Below are 27,434 nucleotides of genomic sequence, written 5' to 3'. Positions count from 1 at the left end.
GGAGCAATGAGTAAAAAAGATAACAAAGCAGCAAAAAAAACCTGAGTATGACATTGACCATGGTTGTGAGACGTTAACTAAAGCATTCATCACCGTTAGGAGTAATTAACAAACTTCCCCGGCATTAATTAAAGGGCCCTGCTTTAAGGGAAACTGTGCTTAATTAGGAAGTTTGACAGGACGAGGCCTTAGGGATGATCCATATCCAGAGGGCTGTTGGAGGGGTGCAAGTGACAGAAATTCCTACATTGCTGAGTTTTTTGGGAGAATTTCCTCCACTTGCTGCAAAACTCTGTGCCCTTGGTCAACTCACACGATGGTCTGGGCCGGCCTGATGTGGCTTGGCATGGCTCTGAAAAACTATTGACAGGTATGACAGGTCTCCGATTAGCCAGTCAGCTGGAGGCTCAGAACTTGTCACCTGTCAGCCAGAGAGATGACGGGTGAGCAAAGGTGCAGCAGAACAAGAGATGATAGATAAATGTAAGGGGAAACAGAGGAGAGAAAGGATTGGTGACATTGGCGTACAGTGCAAACACAAGTAGCAGCGATAGAAAACACATGTATATGAGGCCTGTAGAAGTGATGTGAAGAAGTCCAGAGGGTTTGAGGGTGACAAATGTGTACCCAAAGAATCTGTGATTGGATCGGGGATTAAGGGGCTGGCATGTCTCTGAAGGGAAACAGGCAGGAGACGGACAGACAGAGTGGAAGAAAGAGAAAGAGATGGAAGGGGGACAGTAAACGAATGTCAGACTGCCCAGGCAGGGAGACAGAGTGGCAGAGTGGGTGGGCTTTGACAGACACATCTCACACAGGCTGACAGCTCCGTCAATAGCCCCAGGATGGCCACCCTGATTGACAGCTAGCAGGTGGCGCATGAATGGAGTTGTCAGGCCGACTGTCAGTCAAAGTCACATCGCTGTGGCTACAAGGCCCTGGCTGAACAGGCACACAGCTGCCCAAGGTGAACTCTGGATGTGCGGGCAGACTTTTGGCACAGGAGGCCGAAGCTGCTCAGATCATGCTAAAATTACCATATAGTAGCTGCATACAATAGCCATGCTGATTTGGGCTGTTTCATACAAGTGGGCAGATCTGGTGCATGCACACATTTGTGGTGACACTCAATTGTATAGCAAAAGTAGAGAAAAAAAGGATTTGAACGTACTATCAATGCATCTCTGCAGTTTTTCCATTTCCTTGGTTCCCCTTAATTGAGCATTGTTCCAGCACGAGGGCATGAAGCATAGGAGTTAATGGGCAATAATTATATGTGAGAGAGGCTTTCTCCCTGGAGTGGAATCCAGAACAAATGGAAGCTCCGATGTGCAACATTCTACTTCATTACATCTGCCGCGATTAAAGCCCGAACATCTGGCACCATATCCTGACAGATAGACAGGACTTCTGGACTGGAAGGGAAGTCGAGCGATATTTACAAAAATGTAACACAGGGTATTTACTGGATGAAAGAACAAGTGCTTTGGGCAGGCATGGTACATTCTCCCTATCACACAAGTGTTGAACTGATCGATGCATGTAAGCACAAGTAAATCGTTTTGACACTTTTGACAAAATGAACGGCACTAAATACCCTCGCTACACTTTCACATCACAACGGACTTTATTATTATTATAGGCAGCTTCTTTGCTACAGATAAATACATATTGTGGCTCTTCAAGTAAACACTGGAATGTACATCAAGGTTGGTTGTTAACTTTTTTTTTTTACATTTTCAATCATCCTAACCCCTTCGAGGTGAAGCTAAAACAATAAGCATGACTGTCTGTATCTGCTGTTGCCATGACAACATCAAGTCCCACAGAGTGATGTCATGCCAATCTGGTCTCTTCCTGCCACACGATTATCTCTCATGATGCTCTGAGGCAATCTGGAGGGCCTCTGTGGCTGGTGCGAGCGTCTCAGGCGGCGGTCGGGGTAGAGGCTGTTGTCAAAGGGCTTGCGGTGGACACACAGGACGTGGGTCTTCAGGTTGCCCTTCTGGGAGGCGCTGTAGGGGCAGTACCTGCACTGGAATGGCTTCCGACCTGGAAAAGACAGAGAATTCAGACTTATTACCAATACTTATTAATGTGAGCCAGTCATAAAATAGTTTAGCAGCTCTGTTGGAAAACAAAACTTCACAGTACAGTACGGAAGCCAAGTCAAGTTAATAAAAACTCATTCTGGGGATTTATTTTCATCGTCTGATCCGAATCGTTTTGGGATCTGTGTTTATGACTAAATAACAGGTGAATTAATGTTTTAAAAGTTCTTTAAAAACAAGTGGGAGAAATAGTTAAACCAGAATACTTTTTTCTAAGTTTCTTTTTTTCTAAATTAATAATAATAATAATGGTGAACAAACAAACAAACAAACAAAAGGGGCAAATAATAAAGTCAAACATTTAATAAATAGCAGTAGGAGTGAAAGCAGGGGGACTGTATTTGTTAATTAAATAACACAAATGTAACTGAATTCAAGTGTTTGTTGTTATACTTGTTTTGGTCTTATGAGACTGTGGTGCACCACTACCCCATTTCTAACTCACCTGGAAGAAAACAATGCTTTTATTCATAATTAGAATATGGTGTAGAGGTGCACTTAAGCTTGTTGTGGCTGAAAAGAGTATTACAACAACACCACTTTAGAGTTATGATCCTTACATTTGTTTTACTAAGTCAGACTTAGATCACATGATTTACACCTTGTAAGGCTTCCGTGGGACAGGTTTCTGTTCATGGAACGGCTTTGTGAAAACAAGCAAGGTCGAATTTTAGTTCTGTGAAAATTGTATGGTTATAAATCTTGGCAAGTCATTTATGTTCTGTATTCGAGACCAGATGTTGCCAGGTGTGAAGTTAAAATTTGACTGAAATGCTAGGGTGGCAAATGAAAACACACAAAGACACTCAAGTTTCAATGGGGCTAAAACAAGTTTCCTTTTAGTGACAGAGTGCTAAACTCACTGTGGTTTTGTTGGAAAAAATAAATAGAAAATAGAAGTCTAAAACTGTGGCCTAATAATAACTATGTGTACTTTTAAACAATAGCACTTCATCAGTAGACAGGTTTTTATAAAAGGCCAGCAAGTTTCAAGTTATTGTAACATATTTCCCGACCATAACTCAAACACATCCCTACACACACACACATACACGCACGCACGCACACACACAGACAAATAAACACACACACAAGTGTTGAGTTGAGGAATGACAGACGTCTGCAGCTGGGAGGCATGCCACAACTTCCTGTCTGTCCCCCTCTTTAGCGCCCGCTACAGAACTGCAACTCCAAATAATGTGAAGCTGAATGACAGAGCACAGAGTGTACCTTTAAGATACAAACAACAAAGCAAACCGCTAATAGCTTCCAGAAGTTTAGCTGACCTCAATACAAATCACTATGACACCCAAGCCTGAAGGTGTAGCTAAGATCAAAACAAAAACAGTGCTGGATGACTCATCTACCTGTCCACATAGACAGCCATGTGTCCTTGTTCACTGCTGTGATCTTTTGGAGATGTTACCTCATATCGTGACATTCTCTTTTGCTTTCTGTCGAACGCTTTAATGTGTTTTTCTGTGATTCATGGTTACAGTAAACCATTATGTGCTGATGTCATTTGACATCACTTCCCAAAAACTGAGGGCTGTCTCAGCCTTTTTCACCCCACCCTCGCCTCTTCCTCTCTATCATGCTCCTCATCAGAGCCGAGACAGCTGTACGCAGCTGAACACTCACTTTCACATCTACATAAAAAAGGTTTTTTTTTTTTGGGAGGGAAAGTGGGAAAACTCACAGACGGTGTGAGCAATAAAAGGTAATGCTCCATCTGTTGGTGTATAATAACCTGATGGCCGTAAAGGACACACACACACACACACACACACACACACACACACACACACACACACACACACACACACACACACACACACACACACACACACACATATCCACACACACCAGTCAGAGAGAGGATAATGCCTGACACATCTGAATATCATCAGGATGGCACAGAGGGTGTTTGTGTGAATGTGTGTGAATGTGTGTGTGTGTGTGTGTGTGTGTGTGTGTGTGTGTGTGTGTGTGTGTGTGTGTGTGTGTGTGTGTGTGTGTGTGTGTGTGTGTGTGTGTGTGTGTGTGTGTGTGTGTGTGTGTGCGTGCGTGCGTGCGTGCGTGCGTGCGTGTGTGTGTGTGTGTGTGTGTGTGTGTGTGTGTGTGTGTGTGTGTGTGTGTGTGTGTGTGTGTGTGTGTGTGTGTGTGTGTGTGTGTGTGTGTGTGTGTCGCCTAGCATTACTATACTTGTGGGGACCTAAATCTGTTTACATAGTCACGTGTGGGGACTCAACTCCCTTATGGGAACAAATTGAAGGTCCCCATGAGGGGGATCATTAATTTTAGGGTGAAGACTTGGTTAGGTTTAGGATTAGGGTTAGGGTTAGGGTTAGGGTTAGGCATGTGTTGGTTATGGTTAAGGTTAGGATAAGTCTCCAGGAAATGCATGTAAGTCAATGTAATGTCCCCTGAAGTGATGTATACATGGTGTGTGTGTGTGTGTGTGTGTGTGTGTGTGTGTGTGTGTGTGTGTGTGTGTGTGTGTGTGTGTGTGTGTGTGTGTGTGTGTGTGTGTGGTGTGTGTGTGTGTGTGTGTGTGTGTGTGTGTGTGTGTGTGTGTGTGTGTGTGTGTGTGTGTGTGTGTGTGTGTGTGTGTGTGTGTGTGTGTGTGTGTGTGTGTGTGTGTGTGTGTGTGTGTGTGTGTGTGTGAGCCGTCTGGGAGGAACAATGGTGAAAGAGAAGCTTTGTCAAAATCCAGGTACAGAGCAGTTTAGTGTTAATCTCCAACCATCTCACTTCACCGTCTCCAAACCTCAATCAGTGGAAGTGGAATAAACAGGATATAGGAATGAACAGTAAAAGACAAGCATCCCTGATGATGTGCCTCTCTTTAAAGAGGAGCATGTAAGATGGGGAGATCTGTTTACAAAAACGGAAATAATAAGTGTTTGATCAACTGAAACTGATTTGTGTCTACCGTGTTACACCTCCATGTGTTTTTTACATTATATGAATTCCACCTAGTTCTCAGAGTCTCCAGTGAGTGAGTGAGTGAGTGAGTGAGTGAGTGAGTGAGTGAGTGAGTGAGTGAGTGAGTGAGTGAGTGAGTGGAGGGGTAACCTATCCACTAGATGCCACCACATCCTACGCACTGGACCTGTGTATAACCCATTGTTTGGTCATGTTTGCCTTTATTAGACGGATGAAACAATAAACTGAAAAGAACGAGAGATAGAGATGGGTATGATATTCAACAAAGGATCGAAGGCTGGAAATGAACCTGGGATAATGTGGCTTGCGCTGAAACCATTGAGTTACCATGCGGTCCCTTCTGCATCTCTTAATCTGATTCAATTGCTCTTTTAAAAATAAGCATGTAGGGAACTGAACAAATCCTACTTTCCCACATTCAACGGTTACATTGTAACTTGAATGAACAGATTTCCCTCAATCTTGTTCAAATCTTGTAAATGCACTCACAGGACACGAACAATCCTGTAGCCCATTACACTCGTATAACGTCAGTTAATAATAAGCCAAAAGGTCTTGCGTCGACATCAGTCGCTTGTTGCCCTGCTTGTCTCCCCCCTCCTCTCCTTCGCCTTTCTTTCTTTCTCTCCCTTCTCGTCTCCCTGGGTCTGCAGTTCTTTCTTCCCTCCCTCCCACCAGAGGAGAGGGGAGGTCCAGGAGAGGGCAACCTCCAAATAAGTTCCATTAATCACAGGCCAAAGTCTAATGTAACTAATATTTTACAATTAGAGGAGACAGCAGTGGGCTCAGAGCCATCCATCTCTTCACCACATGATCTTCCATTCATAGGCTGCTCGGGCCACAGCTTCAGAACAGCCACACACACACACACACACACACACACACACACACACACACACACACACACACACACACACACACACACACACACACACACACACACGCACGCACACACACACCACACACACACACACACACACACACACACACACACCATGTATACATCACTTCAGGGGACATTACATTGACTTACATGCATTTCCTAGAGACTTATCCTAACCTTAACCATAACCAACACATGCCTAACCCTAACCCTAATCCTAAACCTAACCAAGTCTTCACCCTAACATTAATGATCCCCCTCATGGGGACCTCCAATTTGTCCCCATAAGGGAGGCGAGTCCCCACACGTGACTATGTAAACAGATTTAGGTCCCCGCAAGTATAGTAATGCTAGTCCACACACACACACACACACACACACACACACACACACACACACACACACACACACACACACACACACACACACACACACACACAGATGCACAAATAGACCGCACAGGAAATGAGAGGGGTGGGATTGTGTGGTGTTGAGAGAAAGAGTGAAGGAAGAAAAACAGAATGAGTGATTACTGACTTTGACTCTGCACGATGCTGACATTGAACTGGATTAAATGACAGTTCTTGTTTAATAAAACGGGGGCCCTGTGTAATTCTGGGCCATCATTTGCATCTATTATGATAACATTATACTCACCAAAGCAATTGCTGAGATCTGGGAACACGGCAACATCACTATAACGAAGTCAGACAAGAAACACGGGCAGTCAGACAATCAGACAGATTGTAAACAAGCTAACAATACAGCCTGATTATCAGGGAAAATCACAGGAAATGTGTGTGCCCATAACTAGCTTGAATGCTACATATCAACCAGGAAGGCAGTCTGCAAACTGTGATGGATGTTTACAATGGATAGTTTGAGTAGTAGTAGTAGTAGTAGTAGTAGTAGTAGTAGTAGTAGTAGTAGTAGTAGTAGTAGTAGTAGTAGTAGTAGTAGTAGTAGTAGTAATTAGGTAGTCATTCTCTATCTTAAGCTAATGTGAAACTTTAAAAAAATGTATGATCATTTGACCACCATTAGCAAATTCTTGTGTTATTTTTACATTTAGATTTGTGTACACATTCCTAAAATATATAGTCTAGCTGTTACCATGTTCCCAGGCTTTATGGTAGCTATGCAAACCTTCTCCTGGCTAAGCTTCATATTTATTTGACAGATATGAGAGTGGTTTCTTCACACTACTCCTTAAAGTACAAGGCAGTACCCTTGCAATACGTAGAGCTGTGACAGTATAGTGTAGTGCAGTACTAAACATCAAGTAGGCAGCAGTGTGCCACATTTCTTTTGACCCTTGTGTTCAACCCACATTTTAGAACCTTGGCTTCTTTTGTGTGAAAGAACGGTGTCAAAAGTTTTATTTTGGTATTTGAATTGTACAACTATAGTCTGCCCTTTAGGTAAGGTGCATCATTTGTTGTGTTTGTACAATTATATGTATTCATGTGTGTGTGTGTGTGTGTGTGTGTGTGTGTGTGTGTGTGTGTGTGTGTGTGTGTGTGTGTGTGTGTGTGTGTGTGTGTGTGTGTGTGTGTGTGTGTGTGTGTGTGTGTGTGTGTGTGTGTGTGTGTGTGTGTGTGTGTGGTGAGAGTGTTCTGTGTCACAGGCTGAGATAATGACCATGATGACAGTGGCGGGGCCGACGGGGGCCAGAGGAGCTGAATGGTGACGGATGACACAGGGCTGAGCTCTGATGGCACACAGACAGTGAGTGATGACTGCACATCCTTCCCAGAGCTCCACCCTTCATTATCTCTATAGGGAGAAGCAAGGCACAAAGGCAGGCCGCGCTGCCCTCTCGTTGCCCTCAAACGACATCTGCTCATGGAGACAGCCGCACTACCGCTCCTCTTTCACCTCGCTGTCGCTCCATCTATCTCCATCTATGGTGATCTTTCTCGCTCCTTTTCTCTCGCGTTTTCTCTCGCTCTCTTGTCACCCTCTCCGCGGAGGGTACACAGAGGTCAGACAATGAGATAATGACTCACCCCTTTCAACCTTTCAAATCAGGGCCTTTCCTTTCTCTCTGCCCTCTGTTTCATTCTTAATCCTTTCTTTATCGATCTTCTCATGTTCACTTCTTCTCATGAGCCTGAGAGGCCTGCTCTGATGTCGCAGAAGAAACAGCAGGTTTAGGTGAGCTTGTTTAAAGTTAGATAACACTCTGAACCTCAAGGCATCTGTGGTGCCACACAAATAGTTGCCCTAATTATTCCTGAGAAAAATGAAAGCATGTTAAACACCTGGTACAGGAAGATGTAGAGGCGTTACCACAGCTTAACCGTTAGAGTGGTAAATGTGGCCATCTAGTGGTGGAGTCAAAGCAGTGCAGGGATGGGAGTTTTTGTTTAAAAACACAAGGGAGGGCTCAGTGAGACTAATGAGCATGCAGACAGGTTCAACCAGAGGTCACCATCTGGCCAATTACCACTGCTGGCACATTGGAGCCGACCTGAACTGTCATCACAAACACATCACTCCATGTCCAAACTGCCCGGCAATATGTCACCATGCCACTCGACGTGCCATACAGTATGGTGAGGATGGGGCAACAGGAGACAGCCCCATGACAAAGCCACCTGGTCAGCACTGCACACAGGACAGGCTGCCGGGCCACCTGCTTAGTTCAGTTTTGGAGGACGCTCGATGGACTCTCAATGTCACATACTCGTCTCAATGTCCAGTTTGACTGACAGGTGTTTATTGTGTCTACCGTGTCTTCCTCCTCTCAGGGAGGAAAACAATATGGAAGATAATTCTGCAGCAATCAAAAGGGAAGGGATGCTTTAAATAACTCCAAACCAAAAACATTGCTATCATTGCTGCGATACCAAGACACGAAATATAAAACATAAGGTTCCCTCAAAGACGACGACTCAAAACATACAGCTTTTGATCTGATTTGTAATTAAAACTACTTTATACGCAATAAAAGAGTGGAAGAAACATAAACAGCGCAATCTCCATGACACGAGTTGAAGGAGAGGGCTGCTTTTCGGCATATTATAATAACCATCTGTACAATCAAATAGAAAACTACATCTTGCTGTTAGAATCATAAAGAAAGGGAACAGATGTTAATCCCTAATGGAGTTGACAGGCACTTTCCTGTCTTTCACATGAACATATTGAGTTTCTGAATAAGAGGGGGATCAGAGGGAAGGTGTATCATGTTGCACTCATAATACATGCATATCAAAGACCCCAGCTGTTGGATTCCCTCTCTTGAGAGACAGCATTATTAAATCTGCACTCAGCAAGCATATCAGACCAGCACAAGAGCTTAAGCCTCTCCATCAGTGGGCTTCCATTGGCTTGGGTGATTTGTAACCTATCACACAAGGAGATTATATCATCCTTTAAAGTGTGGGGGTAATCAGTGCCACACACCTGTGTCTTCTTTAGCCCCTATTTGAGATCAGAGATACGAACTGGGATGAAGACAAAAACGTAAGTGCTATAAAGGAAGGGTGTTGTTTGTAATTGGCAGGATTTATTCTCACACACTCACACTCGCTCTTCACACTTACTGTGACAGGTGAGGGTGGAGATTCTGCCAAACACTTTTTTTTGGGGTGGCAGCATCCTTGTGGCTCACAATGTCATGCATGCTAGGCAGCCACTTATATATACAATTAAGTTAAGCAATTGTATTATTGTTATATGGCCATCTGCAGTCACATTGACATGGGTTGGTACAAAAGATCTGAAAGGAGATAACAAGATGAAAAAAATAATAATGGACCCGTCTTTGTCCACTAGATGGCAATAGATGCTTTCAAATCCGAAGGCAGCCCTGGCTTTACTTCAGTGACAGCTGCATTTAACATACATGATACATAAGCCGATGCTCACCTGATGCAACATCTGTCTCCATGCTCCCCACATGGTTCAGACTGACGTTGTGTGTGCTGCTCATGTTCCCCTGGGACCTGAGGAAGGAGAGCAGGCCGCCCTGGTGCTGGAGCTGATCTGCCTGTCCTGGAGTCAGGTTCTCCAGAGAGGAGATGGGAGATTCAGCCACTGCTCTGCCCCAAGGTCCCGCCTTCTCATGCTTCTTTTCTCCTGGAATCTGGAAATCAGCCTCTCCCATCTCTTCGGGCTCGAGGATATTATTTCTCAGGACCTTCCACATGGCAGCATCATCATTTTCATCATCCCTCCCTTGCTCAGATTTCTCAAATTCACCTTCACCGTTGTGACCTGTGGAGCCAGCACTCAGCGCGTTCATCTCTCCCTTTATTCCCTGCACCAAAAGGTCACACTGATATGCGGGCTTCACTCCGAGTTCAGCTGCAGCATTAGAGTAACTTTGTAGCCTTCGGGCCAGGGAGGAGGAGAGTCCATTGCTGAAAACGCCAGCCATCTGAAGCAGTTCAGCCGGAGACATCCCTGAATGAGACATGACAGAGTCCGGCCTGACAGACAGGTCTAAAGGCTCGTACTGGGACTTCCTGGTTGGAGCAGATAAAGAGGTGTCTACAGCTGCATCTTTGTCAGTGATGTCGGGCTGCTTGTTGATGAGCAGGGCGTTTTCACTGTGGTTCTCCAAGCCAAGGTACTCGGCCGGGCTCCAGCCTTCCCTGGGACGAGGTCTGAGCTTGGGGCTGGGGCTGGAGCTGCTGCTGCTGGTGGGCTGCAGTGGAGATGAAAGATCCCTGCTGTTTTGCCAGTGGGGGAAGTGGTAGCGATCCAGGTGGAAGCTGAGGGAGGCTGTCTGTGCAGCAGTGAAGTCACTGGAGACCGGACACCTGTAGACTTTCTCACCTAACACAGACAAGAACAACAAAGACATAATACAATCCAAATCAAATTAGGAAACAATGTTTATATGAGGCATATACTGAGCGTTCTGTTCTGAGAAAAGTATGTACCAACAACCGATGTCTAAACATGAAAAATGTTGCAATCCCACACCAGGCGGAGTTGAATGATTTAAGGGCTGCCCTGCAGTAAATCAAGCTTGTAATCAGCTTTCAGCTCCAGTGATCCATCATTTTACAGTATGGACGCCACCACCATGTGCAATAAATACACCCAAAGATGTTAACACCAAACAAGATTCTTCCAGAAATAATAAACAGTCAAATTCAAAGCAACTAGAATAAGGCAGATGTCGCAGACAAGAACCTCATTCCATCCGTTCCCCGGTCAAAATAACGTCCAACATGTGAGCTGTTCTGATTAACCGCCACGTACTGTAGCTGACTTTATTTTTGCTTCATACTTGAAAAATTGTGTGTCTGAGCCATAATTCAAAAAGTAAAAAGTGTATTATTGTGGGGAATGATTGAGGGTAATTTTTCTCCTTTTAAAAATATCCATCTGGAGACAAGATTTGATCTCGCTCACCATAACTTTTAATTAAAGGTAATTTAAATCTTCTTCCCTCTGTTTACCTACAGTTTAATCATTAGCTATCACAGAAACTCCCTTCAGGGTTAAACACACTGCATGTGACCATTTTGAGTTAGTGATTGTCTAAGACCTCAGCCTTGCACTGTCTTTAAACAGCCCAGCTGTTTGCCTGCCATTCCAATTACAGTAAAAGTCATCCGACGCCATTAAGCCACAAATATTGGCAGTTTATTGCCCAACACTCTCCTGGCATTTGAAGGTCAGGTCATACATTATACTGTGTCTTTTAGGGATGCGTCTGGGATAGGGAGATAAACCCACCACCATTAATTTAATTCTATGCATATTGATGTCTTATTGTTCTTCTTTAATGGACTAATATCTGAGTTACAACAGTGATTCATCCCCGCCAGAGAAATATCAATTTCATACACCTCAGGATCTGACCCTGAGGCAATGCTCTGAGGTAAATATAAATCTAATGATCTGTAGTTGTTACTTCACTTTGTTTCCAACTTTAATAGAAAACCCCGCTTTTGTGAGCTGAACAGTAGTAAAAGAAGATTTTTTTTTACTATTTCAAATGCACAAACCCATAAAATAACAGCCACATATTAACTAAATAGAGCTGAACCTAATGAAATTGAAAAATCACTGCTGAAATGGCAAATCCGTGCCCCTGACAGAATGCAGTCACCCCTGTTTGTACTGTATGTCAGATTGTGTGTGTGTGTGTGTGTGTGTGTGTGTGTGTGTGTGTGTGTGTGTGTGTGTGTGTGTGTGTGTGTGTGTGTGTGTGTGTGTGTGTGTGTGTGTGTGTGTGTGTGTGTGTGTGTGTGTGTGTGTGTGTGTGTGTGTGTGTGTGTGCGTGCGTGCGTGCGTGCGTGTTTTATTTAATGTCTGCATACATTGAATGTGCGTGGCGACGTGCGTGGGCGTGCAAGAGCGGGAAAGAGACTTCAACAGTGCCACACCCTCGTCTCCAGTAAGAGACAAAAAAATCCAAACAGCTTAATGGAACTCTTTCAGACGCACGTCATATATCTAAATTATTCTGCGGCTTGAATTACGATGACATTACCGGCCAGCTCCAAATGCAGAAAACACATATCTGACCTCATCTCTCAGCGTGGACCCATTTGCCAGCCTACATGAGAGCTGTAAAACAATACAAATAATGAAGACTCTGCCCTTTTTTTCCCTCTTCATTTGGATGGGTGCCATCTTTGTGATTGCCTGGTTCATGCTAACTTAATCAGTTTAAGATTTACTTACACTGCCGTTATGTGAGGGGAGTCATTTTAGAGCTTAGATTTATCAACCAAAACTCCAATTACTGCATCGTTACAAACCCCAGCCTCTCTCACCTAACACAGAGCATCTAATGAAGTGATGCGTATGAGTTATCCGCCCTTACTGGATGTGCAAGGCAGAGGGAAAAGGTAAATAAATAAATAAATGCTTCAAGTGAGCCGTGTCTTTGGAAAAAGCATGCAGCTGGGCTTGGACGAGTGATTCATTTCATATGGAAATAGGCTTTAAGATTTACAACCATACATCACCGTCAATGCAATCACTGGCTCACATACTATATGCTTACTTAGGCATTTGGCAGGTATATTGTACATATCAAACTCGACACAGTGAGGCTTTGGCTCTTTCTACATATGCAATCAGGCACCTGAACATGCAAAGCACAGATACATGGTGGCTGGTTTGGTTTAAGATGAAACAGAGTGAGAGCGAGAGAGTCACACACAAGACTGGTGAGAAAAACAGGGGCACCAGATGTTCTTTGATGTTTATAATAGCATATATTATTAATATTAATTAGACCACATAGTCAATGACGCATTTGGGACGTTTCCAAGTCAATTAAGCCAAATGGCATTCAGGAGACGGTGGAACAATATTTCAAGGCAGGTGTTCAGAACTCCCTGGGTAAATCTTTTTATCTGCATGCTAGGAAAACAAGCATTTTGAGCTTAATTTGAGCCTCATATCTGCAATAGTAATTAAAAAGAGGATTAAAAGACAGAAGTGAGAGTGAGACAGGAAAGCCAACAGGTAATCAGTTTAGACAACCCAGTCAGAAAGAGTGTGGTCTTTGAATGAGAGCAGAATTTGTTAGATTAGGACATCTTTGGTTATAATATGCTTTTACTGTCAGCAGTCGCACATAATAGAAGGATGTAACCAGAACATGCACATTAAAAAGTGATACTCTGTACAGCAGCTTTTTATCTATGCTGCTCATATTACCAATCAACCTTTTACAGACGCTTATCATCCCAGGCTCTCGTAGCTGTAACGCTCACAGTAAAGTAAGTGTAAAAGCATGGAATAAGAGACAAAACACATGTGGGGACAACATCATTACATGGTGTCTGCTCACTGACCTTGAGGTTAAGAGTATTGAATGGGACTAATTAATAACTGTCAGAGCATTTTATGTTTGTTAGGCATGTTTTTCATTCTGAGCAGGGATCTAACCGGCCCAATGTAGGTCAGAGGCCTCAAGCATGCACCCTTCATTAGTTTATCATTTTAAGAAGACGTCGTTAGTCTTAATCTCAGATTATAATTAAAGTCAAAGTGCATCTTCATATCTGTCCTGATGAGATATTGAGAGAAGTAATTTGCAACACACGCCTTCTATTGAAATCAAAGTGCGATTTCTAATTTAAGATGCCGGGTATTTGTAGTTCAAAATCTAAATCCAGCACTGTGTCTGGATGTATCGAGCAAAGAAGCCGTCTCTCACTCTGACAGCCACGACTGTACTATATTTGCTATCCATATTGAGAACATCAATAACTTCATGACCACCATAGGCTGACTATGAATAATGCAGCCAGTAATTCTGGACTAATCAATGTTCCTCAAGCTGAACATCTGGCAGTGGTAATTCTTCCTCAGCATCTCCGCTCTCCTGAATTAGAAAACACTCGCTCTCTCTTCCTCCACGTCCAACCATGGAGACAGACAGACTTGATCAGTTACAACCCCCCCCCCCCCCCCCCCCACCTCCGAAAAAACGTATCCCTGTTATTAAACCCTCATCAAGTGGTGCGTGTTCTCCATATGTGTAGGATTTACCTATCTGTCCCGCAGCAGACCTGTGTGTTGAGCCAGGGCCAGCAGCGTGTGATTGTGTTAATTAATCTGTCATTGTGAGCGCAGGGAGCAGCTGCAGAGGTCTCTGGGATATATTGTCAGAGCTAAACAATGCGCTGCTAAGCCCCCAGAGTGAGTCTACCATTACACAAGACTAAGAACAGAGAGGAGAGGAGGAGGAGAAGGGGGAGAGAGAGCCTGCCGGATCCATCATTGACTAAAGCAATGACGCCTGACCTTTACAATGAATTAGTTTCCATGCTTAATATTGACTGAAATTAGAGTCTGATACTGAATGTGCCATCCCAGAACTGTGTGCACTCAAATCCTCAGCGAGCCAGCTATCATAAATGTTTCTGGAAGTGACACCGTATGGTCTCGGAGATAGGGGGAGAAGAGGGAAAGTAAAAACAACAGAGCTTGAATATGTTTTTAAAGAGCAACCAGAGAGGGATTTGGCCGTAAACACCGAGAATTTACATGTAAATATGCAGATAGCTGTATGTGTGTACAATATGGAAACAAAGCATCTAATGAGATTAGACCTGATCCATTTATCTCTGCTATACGGCCATCATTTAAGAGGATGCTGGATCAAATCCCACAAGAGCGCATCAGACTTGGATGTACATAACAAATAAATTATTATTATTATTATTATTATAACAGCAGTATTCCAGTGGAAAATAACCATATTGGTAAGCGATGAAAAACAGAACAAAAGTTTCTGCTTGTTTTTCTTCTCTTAACAACGCTGTTAAAGCAGTAATTTAGGCCCATGATAACATGTTAGCAGGACGCCATGACAAGAAAGGCATTTACCCAGAGAGCCGAATCATCCAAATCACCAGGTGGAACAGAAGACTATCAATAAAAATACCAGGTGGTAGATCAAATCATAAAAATCACTGGGTGGTATATATCAAATCATTAAAAACACCAGATGGCATGCATTAACATCTTGTGCCCCCGTAGGCAAGGGGTGGGGATGTGACGGATATAAAATAGAGGGTACTAATTATCCCTACAATTCAACATGATGCCATTATCTTTTAAAGGAAGACAAAGTCCTTGTGGATGACAGTAATATCTGTGGTGGTGTTGCTGACCCTGAGCTTCATGTCCCCCTACACTTAGTGGGAAGAAAGATGAGGTCATAGCTGTCACTTAGCCACTTTATATATAGTTTTAAAGAAAACATAGAAAGAGAATGTATAAGATGAAGAAATCTTTTGTTGGAAGCTGATTTAGTTCACTGTAATACGGTATGTCATATTATAAATTCTCAGAATAGAAACATGTAGTCCTGCAAAAAACTGGCAAAATAATAAAGGGGCAATCATGTCATTCAGTTTGATGCTTCTATAAAGTTTAGGGGGTGCGCACGAGACAGACTAAGCCATATAAACAATGTTAACTAAAACGCTTTGGTTGGAATACAACATTTCTCTACCTGCATTTTCTGTCTGTCAATTAAGGGCAAAAAGCAAAAGAAGTACGTGAAACAAAAGGACTGTACATCACGTCACCCATTAGTTGGTGGACTACAGTTTTGAAATTTTGCATTTTGACCATTGGTTTTTAGCAGTTGCCATTTTGTTTTTCTGCAACCAGAAATTAAATGAAGCTAAGTACAACCAAAAGCTGTAAAATACATTTTAAGGAGACCAAAATGTTATAATTCACTTTCACCAACTGAAAAGTTATTGAAACTCATTTTGAAAGTTTAAAATTGTAAGAAATAATGAGAGCAAAACTCAATCACAAGGTATGCAAAACCTAAAGCATACCCTGTATTATCGTCTATTTTACTCTAAATGGGACCATTATTTACCGAATGAAAATCATGATGTATTGTAGAAACAAATGAGACCATAAACTAATAAGGAAAATGTGATGTAATAAATCATTAAAAATTAGACCTTATACAATAGCTTTCAGAAGAAAAGAAAATGTTCTTTGACTGAATTACCTGTAGCTGGAGAAGAAGATTGTGGCCGTTGGTCGAGACCGCTGCCAGAGTGGGAGCTCCCGGTCTCGGTGAGGATCTCCGTCGGCCCATGACGACTCACGCTGCCTGGACTACCGGGCCTGCTGGTGGCCTTGGTGTCCGGGTCGCTCTGACCCACCTTTCCATCGTCAACGGGAAAACATCTCTCCGTCAGGTAGGAGGAACTCTGCTGCTGTTCTTTAGGACAGAACATTTGCTGTTCAACATTCAGCCCTGGGGTCATGATCTGCCAGCCTGGGTAGCTGCTGAGAGTGTCTCTGTTAGACATGACCTTCTGCAGATATGCCATGCTGGTGGAGCTCAGTGGAGGGGGGAGATGATTTAAACCCAGTAAAGAGGAGCTCTCCGCATCCGTCAGAGGGCCTTGAGCTGAGGAAATCATCCTCCCTAGCATCTCCCTAACCTTCATGTCAACGCCTGCTGAGGCCAGTACCTGGCTGTAGTCTTGATGCTCGGCTCTCTCAGCCGTGAGGAACCTGTTGTGAATGTGGGTGATGTACTGCGAGTAAAGGTTGTTCTGGTGGTCTTGCGTTAGGCTATTCATGCTAACAGAGGTGTCATGCTCAGCAGGGAGATTACGCTTAGCAGCCAGCTTGTTGAGGTGGACCTTCATGTGGTTCTTCAGAAACCAGGGTTCTTTGAATCGACGACCGCAGATTTGACAGGAGTGCTCAAAAGAGTTCTTGTGTTTCCTCATGTGACCCTTCAGGAACCAGGCCTGGCTGAAGGTCTGTCCACACACCTCACAGGGGAATTCACCCGTGGGCTTTTTCTTCTCACCAGGCCCCATCACAGGCTTCTGCCCTGAGCCTGATTCAGCAGTGATGTGTGTTGTCTCAACATGGCCGATAAGTTCCTCCTCCTGTGAGGCAGCAAACTCGCATAAGGTGCATTTATAGGGCTTATGGAGGATCCTGATGTGGCGTTCAAGCTCCTGCTGCTTTCTGAACTTTCCTTTGCAGAATGAGCAGCGGAAGCCGGCGGGTTGGGGCTGGATGGGATCATCAGGGATGGCAGCCACCTTAGGGGGTGTGGATGTGTGTGGTAGGCTCTCTGCTGCAGCAGAGTTGATGAAGAACAGGGGTTGTGTTGGCACAGTGTGTAACAGTGTGTGTTGAGGTTGGTTTGTGTTGGATATTTGCTGTTGGCTGATTTGACCTGCTCGTGTCTGCCTGTCCCTTAGTATCGCCCTTTCCTCAAGCTCGTGAAGCAGTCTATTCTCCTCCCTAATTCGCCCACGGCCTTTACCCATAATGCCTTGCTTGTGGGTGCGGAGATGTATCTTCAGATTGCCCTTCTGTGCAGCCCTGTGGTCGCAGTATGGGCACTTGAAGGGCTTCTCCCCAGTGTGTGTGCGCATGTGAAGGGAAAGGATGCTGTTGAAGCGGAAGCGTTTTCCACACAGCGGGCAGGGGTACTTCCTGTTCTTGCGGCTGTCATCCTCGGAGGAATTCACCTGGGAAACCATGCTTTGATTGGTAACTCTCAAGAACTGGGAAAGCTCTGCTCTGCCGTTCATGCTGCTGAGAATCCTTGCATCCATGATTTGATTGGCCAGAAGCGCCATCTGGCTCCTAATTGGGTGGGTGGACGGGGTAATGAAGCTGTCCTTTCAGGGACTGGCTGATGTTACAGTATGGTGGTCAGGGGTGTCTGTGTGGGACGGTCGGAAGGTTAGCAGTGAACTGTGTGTTGATTGTTTGCACTCATTCAGTTGAAACAGGATGTGGATTCATGCTGTTCAGATGAATCGTCTGTGTGTTGTAGCTCAGGCCTAAAGAGAAAACAAAAGGAACATTAAGTGCATTCTAATTCTGTCAAAACAAATTAATTATTCAAATACATCAATTTCCAGCCAAAGAGCAGGTGAGTAGAATGTCAGCGGGGCTCTGGGCTGTCAATTAATAGTGTAAATCTGTACTTTTGCAGCTGCTGTATAATGCCAGAGATGCACCACAAATAGGTCAGGAAATGGAGCAAAGTATGTTCTCACTCTCTTCATCCTGTGTTAATGTATACCTGTGGTTTTAGAATATTGTTGGAGACCGTAAAAACTGCTGATTAAGTCTCACCACAAAGACTTCCTCAACAAATATCTCATCTTTACTAAAGGGTAAGGTGAACATCTTTGTCTTGATCTCATGTTGAACCGACACACAAGGCAACACAAACATCAAAGACTGTCTGCTTCTACTTGCCCTTCCTTTGCATTTCACAAATCTGCGCTTTAAAAAAAGAAAAGATTAAAGTATCAGAGTTAAGCTTTTTCAGCAGGTCTATTGCATAGTTGAATAAAAAACCTTTACCAGGATAATTATGTCACAGGAGTACTAAGGGAAATAAACAACTTGATGATGCAAACATGCAAAGTTAAAGAAGGAATATCAAAATGGAAAGCTAAAATATGCTTCACTTCTTCCCATGCCCAGCTTTCCCCTTCTTTGCAGCAACAAAACAAAGCTTCAAATTCACATCAAGCTACAATGGTAGAGGTCACATAAGCGAGCCCTGCACAGCTCTAGTGCAGCACCAAAGGGCACAGAACAAAGCCGGCACTGTCCACACTGAATTAACACAGGCTTACATCATCCTGGACTGCAACCTCAGTCAGTCATGAAAATGATGTACACAAAACCACGCAGATAAAAAGCTGGCAGGCTGGCAGCAGGAGTTGGTGTGTCTCCTCTGAGCTGCAGATCAGAACTCAATGTACTGACCTAATCATATCTGACAGGAAAACCTTAGTAAATTGTATAATAAAGCGGATCTACTTCATATTTGTATAACCTGGTATTCCTTTTGCCCAAACAGAGGGGGAGGGTGTAGCAGAGGATGTTTACCCCCACCTCCCCACCCACTTCCAAGGATTACGGTCATTTGAGCTATTATCGCATTTGCCTCTATTAATGTCATTACCGTACTGTAGCCTTGGATGGTAATATTGCACAGTGTATCCAATGAAGTATGCACTAAATCAATAATGATTGATCAAACTCAACGGCGCCGCAGCATCAAATAACTTTGACTACTGTAGGAACATTATGTGCATTTTTTCAAGAAATGTTCTCTTTTTGACCTGTCTATCCAGCTAGCTGGCTGAAAGGGAGCAGCCCAAGCTAAACACTAGCCCTTTCTATATCATGACACTAAAGTTGATGTGTATACAGCTCTTCTAAATGAAATGTCTGACAACTAGTCTGAGCCACATGCTGCTGTTGCCTATGGTCCATAGCAACCTCAGTCAGTCAAGGAAATGTTGTACACACAACCACACAGATAAAGAGCTGGTGTGCCTGCAGCCTGTCTGCTCCGCACTGAGATCAATGTAAGGATACAGACCTGACCTAATCAAATCTGACAGGGAGAAAGTGAGCATACACTAGATCCACTTCATATTTGTTAAAGTGGTATTCCTCTGATTTACTAAGCATAAGAAGGAGGTATAAAACCTTCATCACTTGTGTGTATGTGACTGTGTGTGTGTCCCAGGTTGTGTAGGAATTGTTGGAGATGGGAAGCGGTATGCATAGCCATCAGGTGTTTCTCTGTCAGAGTGGATTAGGATCTTTTTGGTGCAGATTGAGAGAACGCTTGATTGTTATTAAGCATCGTGTCACTGTAGCGCCTTTTAGGTGTGGCCGCGAGTAGACGAACAAGGAGCAGGTGTGATTTAGCACAGCCAATAAAAGGGGGGAAAAATTGACACATACACAATTAAACCAGCCATGGGAGTGGTGCATTCCGGATGATTTCGGATCCGCCGATATCAAACATTGTTACAGTTGTTTTTACAGCAGTCAGACTAGAGGAATCTGTGCTTCAGAATTTAATCTACAAGAGGGTGGAAGTGTAATCTTTTTACTTTGTAGTTGCAGCATATTGTCAGCGAGGATGGATGGGCAATATTGTAAATCCATAGAGCGTTGACACTGGAGTGAAATTTATAGATCAGAAGTGCATATTTCATATTTCTTTTTAACAGCAGTTAAAAAGCATTAATAATTGATGTGCATGGTTGAGCTGAAAGCTGCAATGAATGTACCACAAACTGCTACATGAGCCTGCAACCAGCAGCTACAGTACAGTAACATAATGTAACCTCAAATAAAGATTATATTAGGAGATGAGTGGTGGTAAAAAGAATATTCAGTGTGATACATATGTAATGATAGTAAACATGAGTTTTAAACATAATCTTTCCTTTTTGTATTGTACAGAATAGAATGATTCAAGAATATTCATTTTTTATGAAATGGGTCAATAAAACCCTAATGTATTGTGTTGTACAGAAATCTGAATTGGTGTAATATGTGTATGCGTTCATGAGAAAGGGTGCAGCATCGGCCAAGGAATATCGCATTATAGTTTGGAGCAGATCCAAACCATGGGGCAGACATGCACATTATTATTATATTATTATTTTTTAAATATGGGGGGGGCATGGCTTTGGCGGAGGTCTGTGCTCTCTTGAGTTCCCTTCTTGTCTAACTGGCTTTTAAAAGTTGTTATATGGGAACATAATAACAGTACCACCAGATAAAAAAGCTCATCAAAATAGAAGAAAGGGGAAATAACTATTGAAAATGTAAATAAAAATCAATTCCATTGAAGCATTTTACTGTAAGTGTTAAAGAAAGGTAACACTCACACACACACATACATCCACATATACAGTATATAGCTGCATTCCTTCTGAATGCATCTTTGTATGACACATTAAAACAGTTTCATTTATTCATAAGATTACAAGTGACATGTGATGATATTCTCATGAAATCTAACGACACCCACATTTATATACTTCCTACACACTAACTAATGATACTGTGCAATGTCATCTGTTAATGTCCCAGACTCTGTGCAATGTGTTTTTGCCTACTTCAAAACCACATAGCAAGAGATCATGACTTTCAAAATTCCTGGAATTCCCTGACTGTCCAAGTTTGCAAATAACAACAGTTGTATTCATTATTACAGAGCAGGCTGTATGTGAGGACAGTAAAAGCCCCCTGCCATGCATTATGCCCTGTGTGTCTCACTTCACCCACGCGCCCACCCACCAAAGAGCAGCCAGCCAGGCATCCGGCGGACGGCGCTGTCAGGGGATGAAGAGCCAGAACAAGGAAGAGGGCAGTGGTAACACAGCTGCCCACCATGACCTGTACAAAAGATAGCACCCATATACTTTCTGACAGCCAGATTAATGAAACCCTATAGCAGCTCCTCTGTAGGCCCCCCAAAAGCCTGACGGAGACAGAATAGTCTAACCAGCACCATTCATTACTGCGGGAGTACAGAGCACAGAAAGAGCACACACAGCACTGACAAACTAGCTCCTTGTGAGTAATAGCTAAAGAACTCATAAAGGAATACATACACATTTGTTGTGGATGCAGTAAATCTATGCCACTCCTTTTACAACTATCAAAAAATCTGGCCTGTGCCCCGTAAAAATAAATCTGGCGTGCAGCGGTGATGTTATTTGGGAGTCAGCAAAAGGAGCCTTTCGATTAATTTAGTTTTCTTCATTCACTAATGCAGATCAGTGGCATTCAATGCAACAGGGGGAAATCAGTGACATACTAAAAGCTACAGGGTATAGGAACTGCAACAGCATGTAAGTGGTGACCAGCTGTGGTTGTACCTGTAGGAGTTGGTGGAAAACCTCACTTTGAATTCACAATAGTTATTTCCTATGAACAAATAACCTATATTCAGCAGAAACGATGTGAAGAAGTCTGAGTGTATCAAAACCTCATTACAGTGTGTGTGAGTCATTTATAAACGTTGCATTCATATGCCTCCCCTGATGCTTTCAATGGCCCTCACACACAAGGAAACACAAACACCGTCTCCTAAAATCCTCATACACATGCACAGACACCCACTGTGGCATGCTGTCTCCCTCCAACACACACATACGTGCAGGCAGGCAAACACATGCATTTAGAATGTATTTTCAATCGCTAATGTGTAAACAGTTGCTCTTGTTTGCACAGACCACCTGTTCTTTCTGGACACAAACAAAGCTTTGGCGTAGACTGGGGTATGTTAACAGTGAGGGGTGCGGAGGGGATGCCTTGCACTCGAGAAGCCTATCCACATGGTGTAGGCTGCATCAGATGGTTGGGCCCTGCAGGACAGCAGCCAGATCCAAACGGAACTCACACAGATCTCGAAGAATGGCGCTCCTTAATGCAACATACTGACACGGTATGCTTTCGTACCCCCACCCCTCTCGGTGCAAAAACGCAGGCTTGCCAATGCAAACGTGTCACTATATCCTTTAAAAGGCAGGGTAATTTCGTTTTAACATCATCTTTTAGAAGATCAAATTTGGCAAAGAGATGGCAAAAAATGGAGGAAAAAGTGTCTTCTTTCAGTTGCAAAAGCACTTCAAGGCACTAAAACAAAAAGTCATTAAACGAGTCATCACAAAATCACAGCAGGAGTCTGGTAATGCCACTTACAGTATCTCATTAAGCTATGGCATCTCCAAGAAGGAAAAAACTGACAAACAAAGAGCATAATCCAAGGCACATTAACTGGGCTGATAATTCAATGAACTCTCATTTGGCAGCCATCTTGCCCTTATGATGGCTTTTTGTTTCAGCCGCAGCAGCCGAGCACAGACCCCTCGTGAAGTTTCTCTCTCTCTCTCTCTCTCCTTCACACACACACACACACACACACACACACACACACACACACACACACACACACACACACACACACACACACACACGTTACTTCTTCCTCTCGATCCTTCTCTCTCTCTCTCCCGCGCTCTCTAAAACAACAAAACATCCACCATTAGACAACGGGGTACCAGCGTAATTAGAAAATGACTTCCTTTGCAATCCTAGCTAAGTAGTTTACACACTGTAATTACAGGGACAAAATCATCTTTTCATCATTTCACTGATTGAGCTCATCAACCCAGTGGGATCCCAGGACTGTGCTCAGGCAACATCTGGGCTAAGAGAATTAGCCCTTAGTTTAGCAGGCCTTACACAGTAGCAAGCAGCGCAGCATGAACACCGGACATGGCCGTGGCACACTTCTCTAATTGAGACAGATTTGTTGTAGTTTGTGTATCAGATTGTCGGATCAAGGCCTTATCAAACAATCCCATTTGAATACAATATGACACAATTCGGGAGGAAGGCAAGGTCACTGCACAATAACTATCTCTATTTCCCACACTTCCAGAAAAAAGCCATATCAAACTTTGACTCCCCCTCGGTGTACTCCTGTACTTGTGAATCGAAGCATTGAAGCATTGACCTTGGTGCACGACAACAAGTCTTCTCACTGGGCGCTCTGTTTTCTCTTATTTTTCCGCATGCCCCGAGCCTTGACTTTCTAACAAACACATGTGGTCGTGGAGTTGAAGGTGAAGTGCTTTGGTTTCGTCTCTGTCCCGTTGGAAGGGCTCTGACTCGGTGTGTTGGCAACAGAGGCAAGTGTTTAATGTGGCAGCTGTTAGCCTCGTGGATTTTCACTAATCACTCTCTCCTGATTACTCTGATGAGTGTATGATGCTCTTAAATAATCAACCGGCAATGAAAAAAAAGAAAAATAATTATCATCATCTCCCTAAGTAGTGCAGCTGCACCCGCCTGCAATAATTACAACTAGAACAGGGCGCCTTCTCTCGTCACTTACAACCACTTATTATTAAAGATAACGCTAATTGGTGCAGTGGTGGGCGACAATTCTTCATGGGGTTCATCGTAAAAAAGGCAAACCTTGAACGTTATGGCACATTAGAGGTCTTAAAGGTAAGGTTCGGTATTAAACATGGCATGCGGAGACACGCCGATAATCTGAGCCAGGGGAGTAGTAGACGTCCTATCAGTAGCCCCTCGGTTGCCTCCCTGCCTTGCCCTCTCTCCACCCCTCCCCCACTCCTGGTATCAGCCTGGCAGACACAATTAACATTTTCATAAAAACAATTCCCTGCCTCCAATAGTCCAATGTAATTTGTTTTCCATCTCTGTTCATTAATCATTGTTTAAATCGGTGAGCCATCCCCTCCACTCTGCCATCTGCACTCAGCTGTGTTACAGATATGACACCTTCCCCCTTAATGGGAGCTGACAGCCAAGAGAGGAGGCCTGTGGAAAATAGCTTCCTGCATGTGCACTTCCACCTCACATACTGCCAGCAGGTGAGAGAGGGGTATTTAATGGGTTCTGATTAATCTCAAAGGCAAACAACATTATACTATAATATCATTCAGCATGCAACACTACAGTACATACACAGCAGTAAAGCAGCAAAGTGTGCAAAAGCTATACTACGATAATCACATCGAAAACTTGTGCACACATTCTTTACAACAATGGCGATGCATTCCACATTTTGTCGAAGTTTTTTTTTTTTCTTCCTCTAGTTAAATTAGTGCAGTGTTCCTACAATATGCTATTGTTTTCCTGGAATTGGGAGCAAGGTTATTAATTATTCACTGTTGTGTTCTCATATGAGGGGGCTATGCTTTTCACTGTATTGCCTCATAGCTCAAATACTTAGGGCCATGGTACTCGGGCAAATTTCATGAGGCAACATCACAGAGAGATATTATTATCACGAGGCAGACACTTAGGAGATTAAAAGTTTCCTGAAGAGTGTTCAATGATTGGAAAGGTTTCGATTTTGCCCTGATAAGATATCAAAGTTTCGTGATATCTGTTGGCCCCGCACAGGGAAGACAAATCCAATAACTTTTGCCCCTTTTTTTCCTTTCATGGGATCTTAAGCCTACATCTGAGTTTATAGGCATTTTGGGGGTGAGAAAATCCCACTCAATGTGGTGGTAAGAGGTTGCCAAAAAGTTCATCTGGCCTGTTGATTTCAGCGTGGATTACAGATATTCAAATCATGAGCCTCGTGTTCAAACAAGTGCCTGCATCAGGGGACAAAGTTGCCAAGCAGGGCTTTGTCATGTAAGCTGTATGAATGTACTGCAGCATAATGAGAAAACGGCTGTGGCGCTACATGTGATACAGTTTCAGCCACTCACCCTCCCCTCTCAGTTAATTATTTCAGATAACCCTCCAGTCTCCATACAGGTTTGGTTTAGGGACAAAAAGATGGAGTCACCTGAACATGGGCCTCATTTTTCATCAGGAACTGTGTCACGGCACACAAGGTCCCAGTTAAAAAACGCTTCACACAAACGCCCCAACTCTTTTTGGGGTGTTTCTAACAATGACAGCCGCAGCAGCAGCAGTAAATGATGTGTATATTCAAAGCTGAATATTTCATGTTGATTGATCGAACTGACTGCCACCCACCTGCTCCTCCTCCTGTCCCACCGGAGCTGGCATGAGGAGAATTCAGTAATTGAGAAGAGCAGAGCATGGTCTCTCTTTGCTCACATATGACAGATGGGGCATCATCGCTTCAAAGGAGAGCATTTGGAAACAGGAGGAAGGAGGGGGGGCACAGGGTGAGGATGGCTTTGAAAGTGGCTGTGCCACTCTGTACAGGTGACAGCAACAAAAAAAGGTGACATTTTCTAAAGCAAGGCCACTTTTGGATACATATTGTAACAGCTGTAAAAGAAAATCAGTCAATTCACTGTAGACAAACTGTACAATGATACATGCAGACACCTTGCATCAATATTATCAGTCACAGACAACTTCATTAGCCCAAATGTTCTATTGTAGCTGCTACTTTTTTATTCTATTTAAATTGTAAGATGTATGGCTCCAAATTGTGTTAAAACAATAGGGAATTAAGAACAAACGTCATGGTTTTATTAGATATGACATAAAATCGTATTAAATATATTTTATGGAAGATGTTCACGGTCTACTGTACAAACAACATATGTAAAAATAAACAATCAGGAAACATACATTTGCTTTTTTCTGCATTCTTCTGAAAAGCTGTCGTTCAATTTTGTTATGTCGAATTGAATTCCATAGTCGCCTTTTAGCCCTTCGCCATTACTTACTTTTTCACCCCCTAAAAAAAGCCAACAGTGGCAGCTCTAGGAAACGCATGTCTATCAGAATCCGACAGAAACTTAAACTCACTCACTTTTTCGCACAAATGACTCCAGTAAATCTGAATCGGTTATTTATTTGTTTCTTACCTGGCCAGATTGGAGGAGGCGCGGAGGACACGAGGTGACAGCTGGAGTTCAGAGGAGGAGAGTGATGTTGAACTGGATGACTGACTGCTGACTGACGGAGTGTATACGCTTCTCACGCTTTATCATAAACGCCCAACACACAGTCGGACCCAGATTCCCGCTTCTTGAACTGTCGCTTCCTCTCTAAAAAACAAACCTTAAAAACACTCGCACCAGACGCAACCGCAACGCGCTTAGCTGTGTAGTATTTCCAGTTGAAGAAAGAGGTAATGAAATCTTTAAAAAAAAATACTCGGGATACTTCGACATGTCCCGAAGCCGTATGTCTCCCTCATCTGGCCGCTGGTGTGTAAGTGTAACAGACTGGCAACGTGCGTAAAATGTGCTCTGCCGTCTCCAGGACGCAGCCCTCATCAATCCCTCTTCTCACTCAGACATGCGTGCATTTGGAATTTAAAGTATTACGTGGTATTATGGATGTCAAATTCACTAAGGAGATTACCTGCAGGAGTAGGCTATTACTTTTATATTATTTGGAAACTTGTGTAAAGGCATGATGTATAAGGAGTCAAGATCTTTATGCTGTATTTTACATGCAGTGGTGGTTGTAGACCAATTGTATTGGTGGGCCATATGATCAGTTATTTTATGAGAGGGGCACACAAATGCAGGAGAACAGAGAAATATCTAGTCCAGTATTAAGTCATAGCGTAAAAAAAAAAACCTCACAAAAGACCCTGATTAGTGTTTGTTTCAGTTATATAATTTGTGTTAATAATTATTTGTATTAAATTGTAATTACACAAATCCAAACAAACACATTCCCAGAACTTTGGCTCCAATTACAGCCCAGTATTGGCTTCAACACTATCACAA

General features: G+C 43.3%; 1 protein-coding gene across 1 annotated transcript; it reads right to left on the bottom strand.

The window, feature by feature from the left end:
* Nucleotides 1-1,625: 1,625 nt before the first annotated feature.
* On the bottom strand, nucleotides 1,626-26,645 carry LOC117448459 (zinc finger protein 536-like). The gene is made up of 5 exons (XM_071203474.1): nucleotides 26,559-26,645; nucleotides 16,412-18,224; nucleotides 9,820-10,731; nucleotides 6,601-6,638; nucleotides 1,626-2,052 (listed from the first exon to the last, which is right to left on the bottom strand). The coding sequence occupies exons 2-5, from the start codon at nucleotides 18,015-18,017 to the stop codon at nucleotides 1,993-1,995; spliced, it is 2,616 nt and encodes an 871-aa protein (XP_071059575.1). The 5' UTR covers nucleotides 18,018-18,224; nucleotides 26,559-26,645; the 3' UTR covers nucleotides 1,626-1,992.
* Nucleotides 26,646-27,434: the final 789 nt, after the last annotated feature.

Source organism: Pseudochaenichthys georgianus, chromosome 6 (assembly GCF_902827115.2).
Source record: "Pseudochaenichthys georgianus chromosome 6, fPseGeo1.2, whole genome shotgun sequence".
In the NCBI taxonomy this organism is placed as follows: domain Eukaryota; kingdom Metazoa; phylum Chordata; class Actinopteri; order Perciformes; family Channichthyidae; genus Pseudochaenichthys; species Pseudochaenichthys georgianus.
This window is presented reverse-complemented; position numbering and strand designations above follow the sequence as displayed.

What these genes read in the sequence shown, in the direction of transcription:
- LOC117448459 (XM_071203474.1), bottom strand. Translation starts at nt 18,017, where the DNA reads ATGGCGCTTCTGGCCAATCAAATCATGGATGCAAGGATTCTCAGCAGC. An exon ending in GGAGACAGATGTTGCATCAG is followed by an intron (nt 6,639 to 9,819) that starts GTGAGCATCGGC and finishes ACTTCGTTATAG; the next exon opens with TGATGTTGCCGTGTTCCCAG. An exon ending in AGATCTCAGCAATTGCTTTG is followed by an intron (nt 2,053 to 6,600) that starts GTGAGTATAATG and finishes TGTCTTTTCCAG; the next exon opens with GTCGGAAGCCATTCCAGTGC.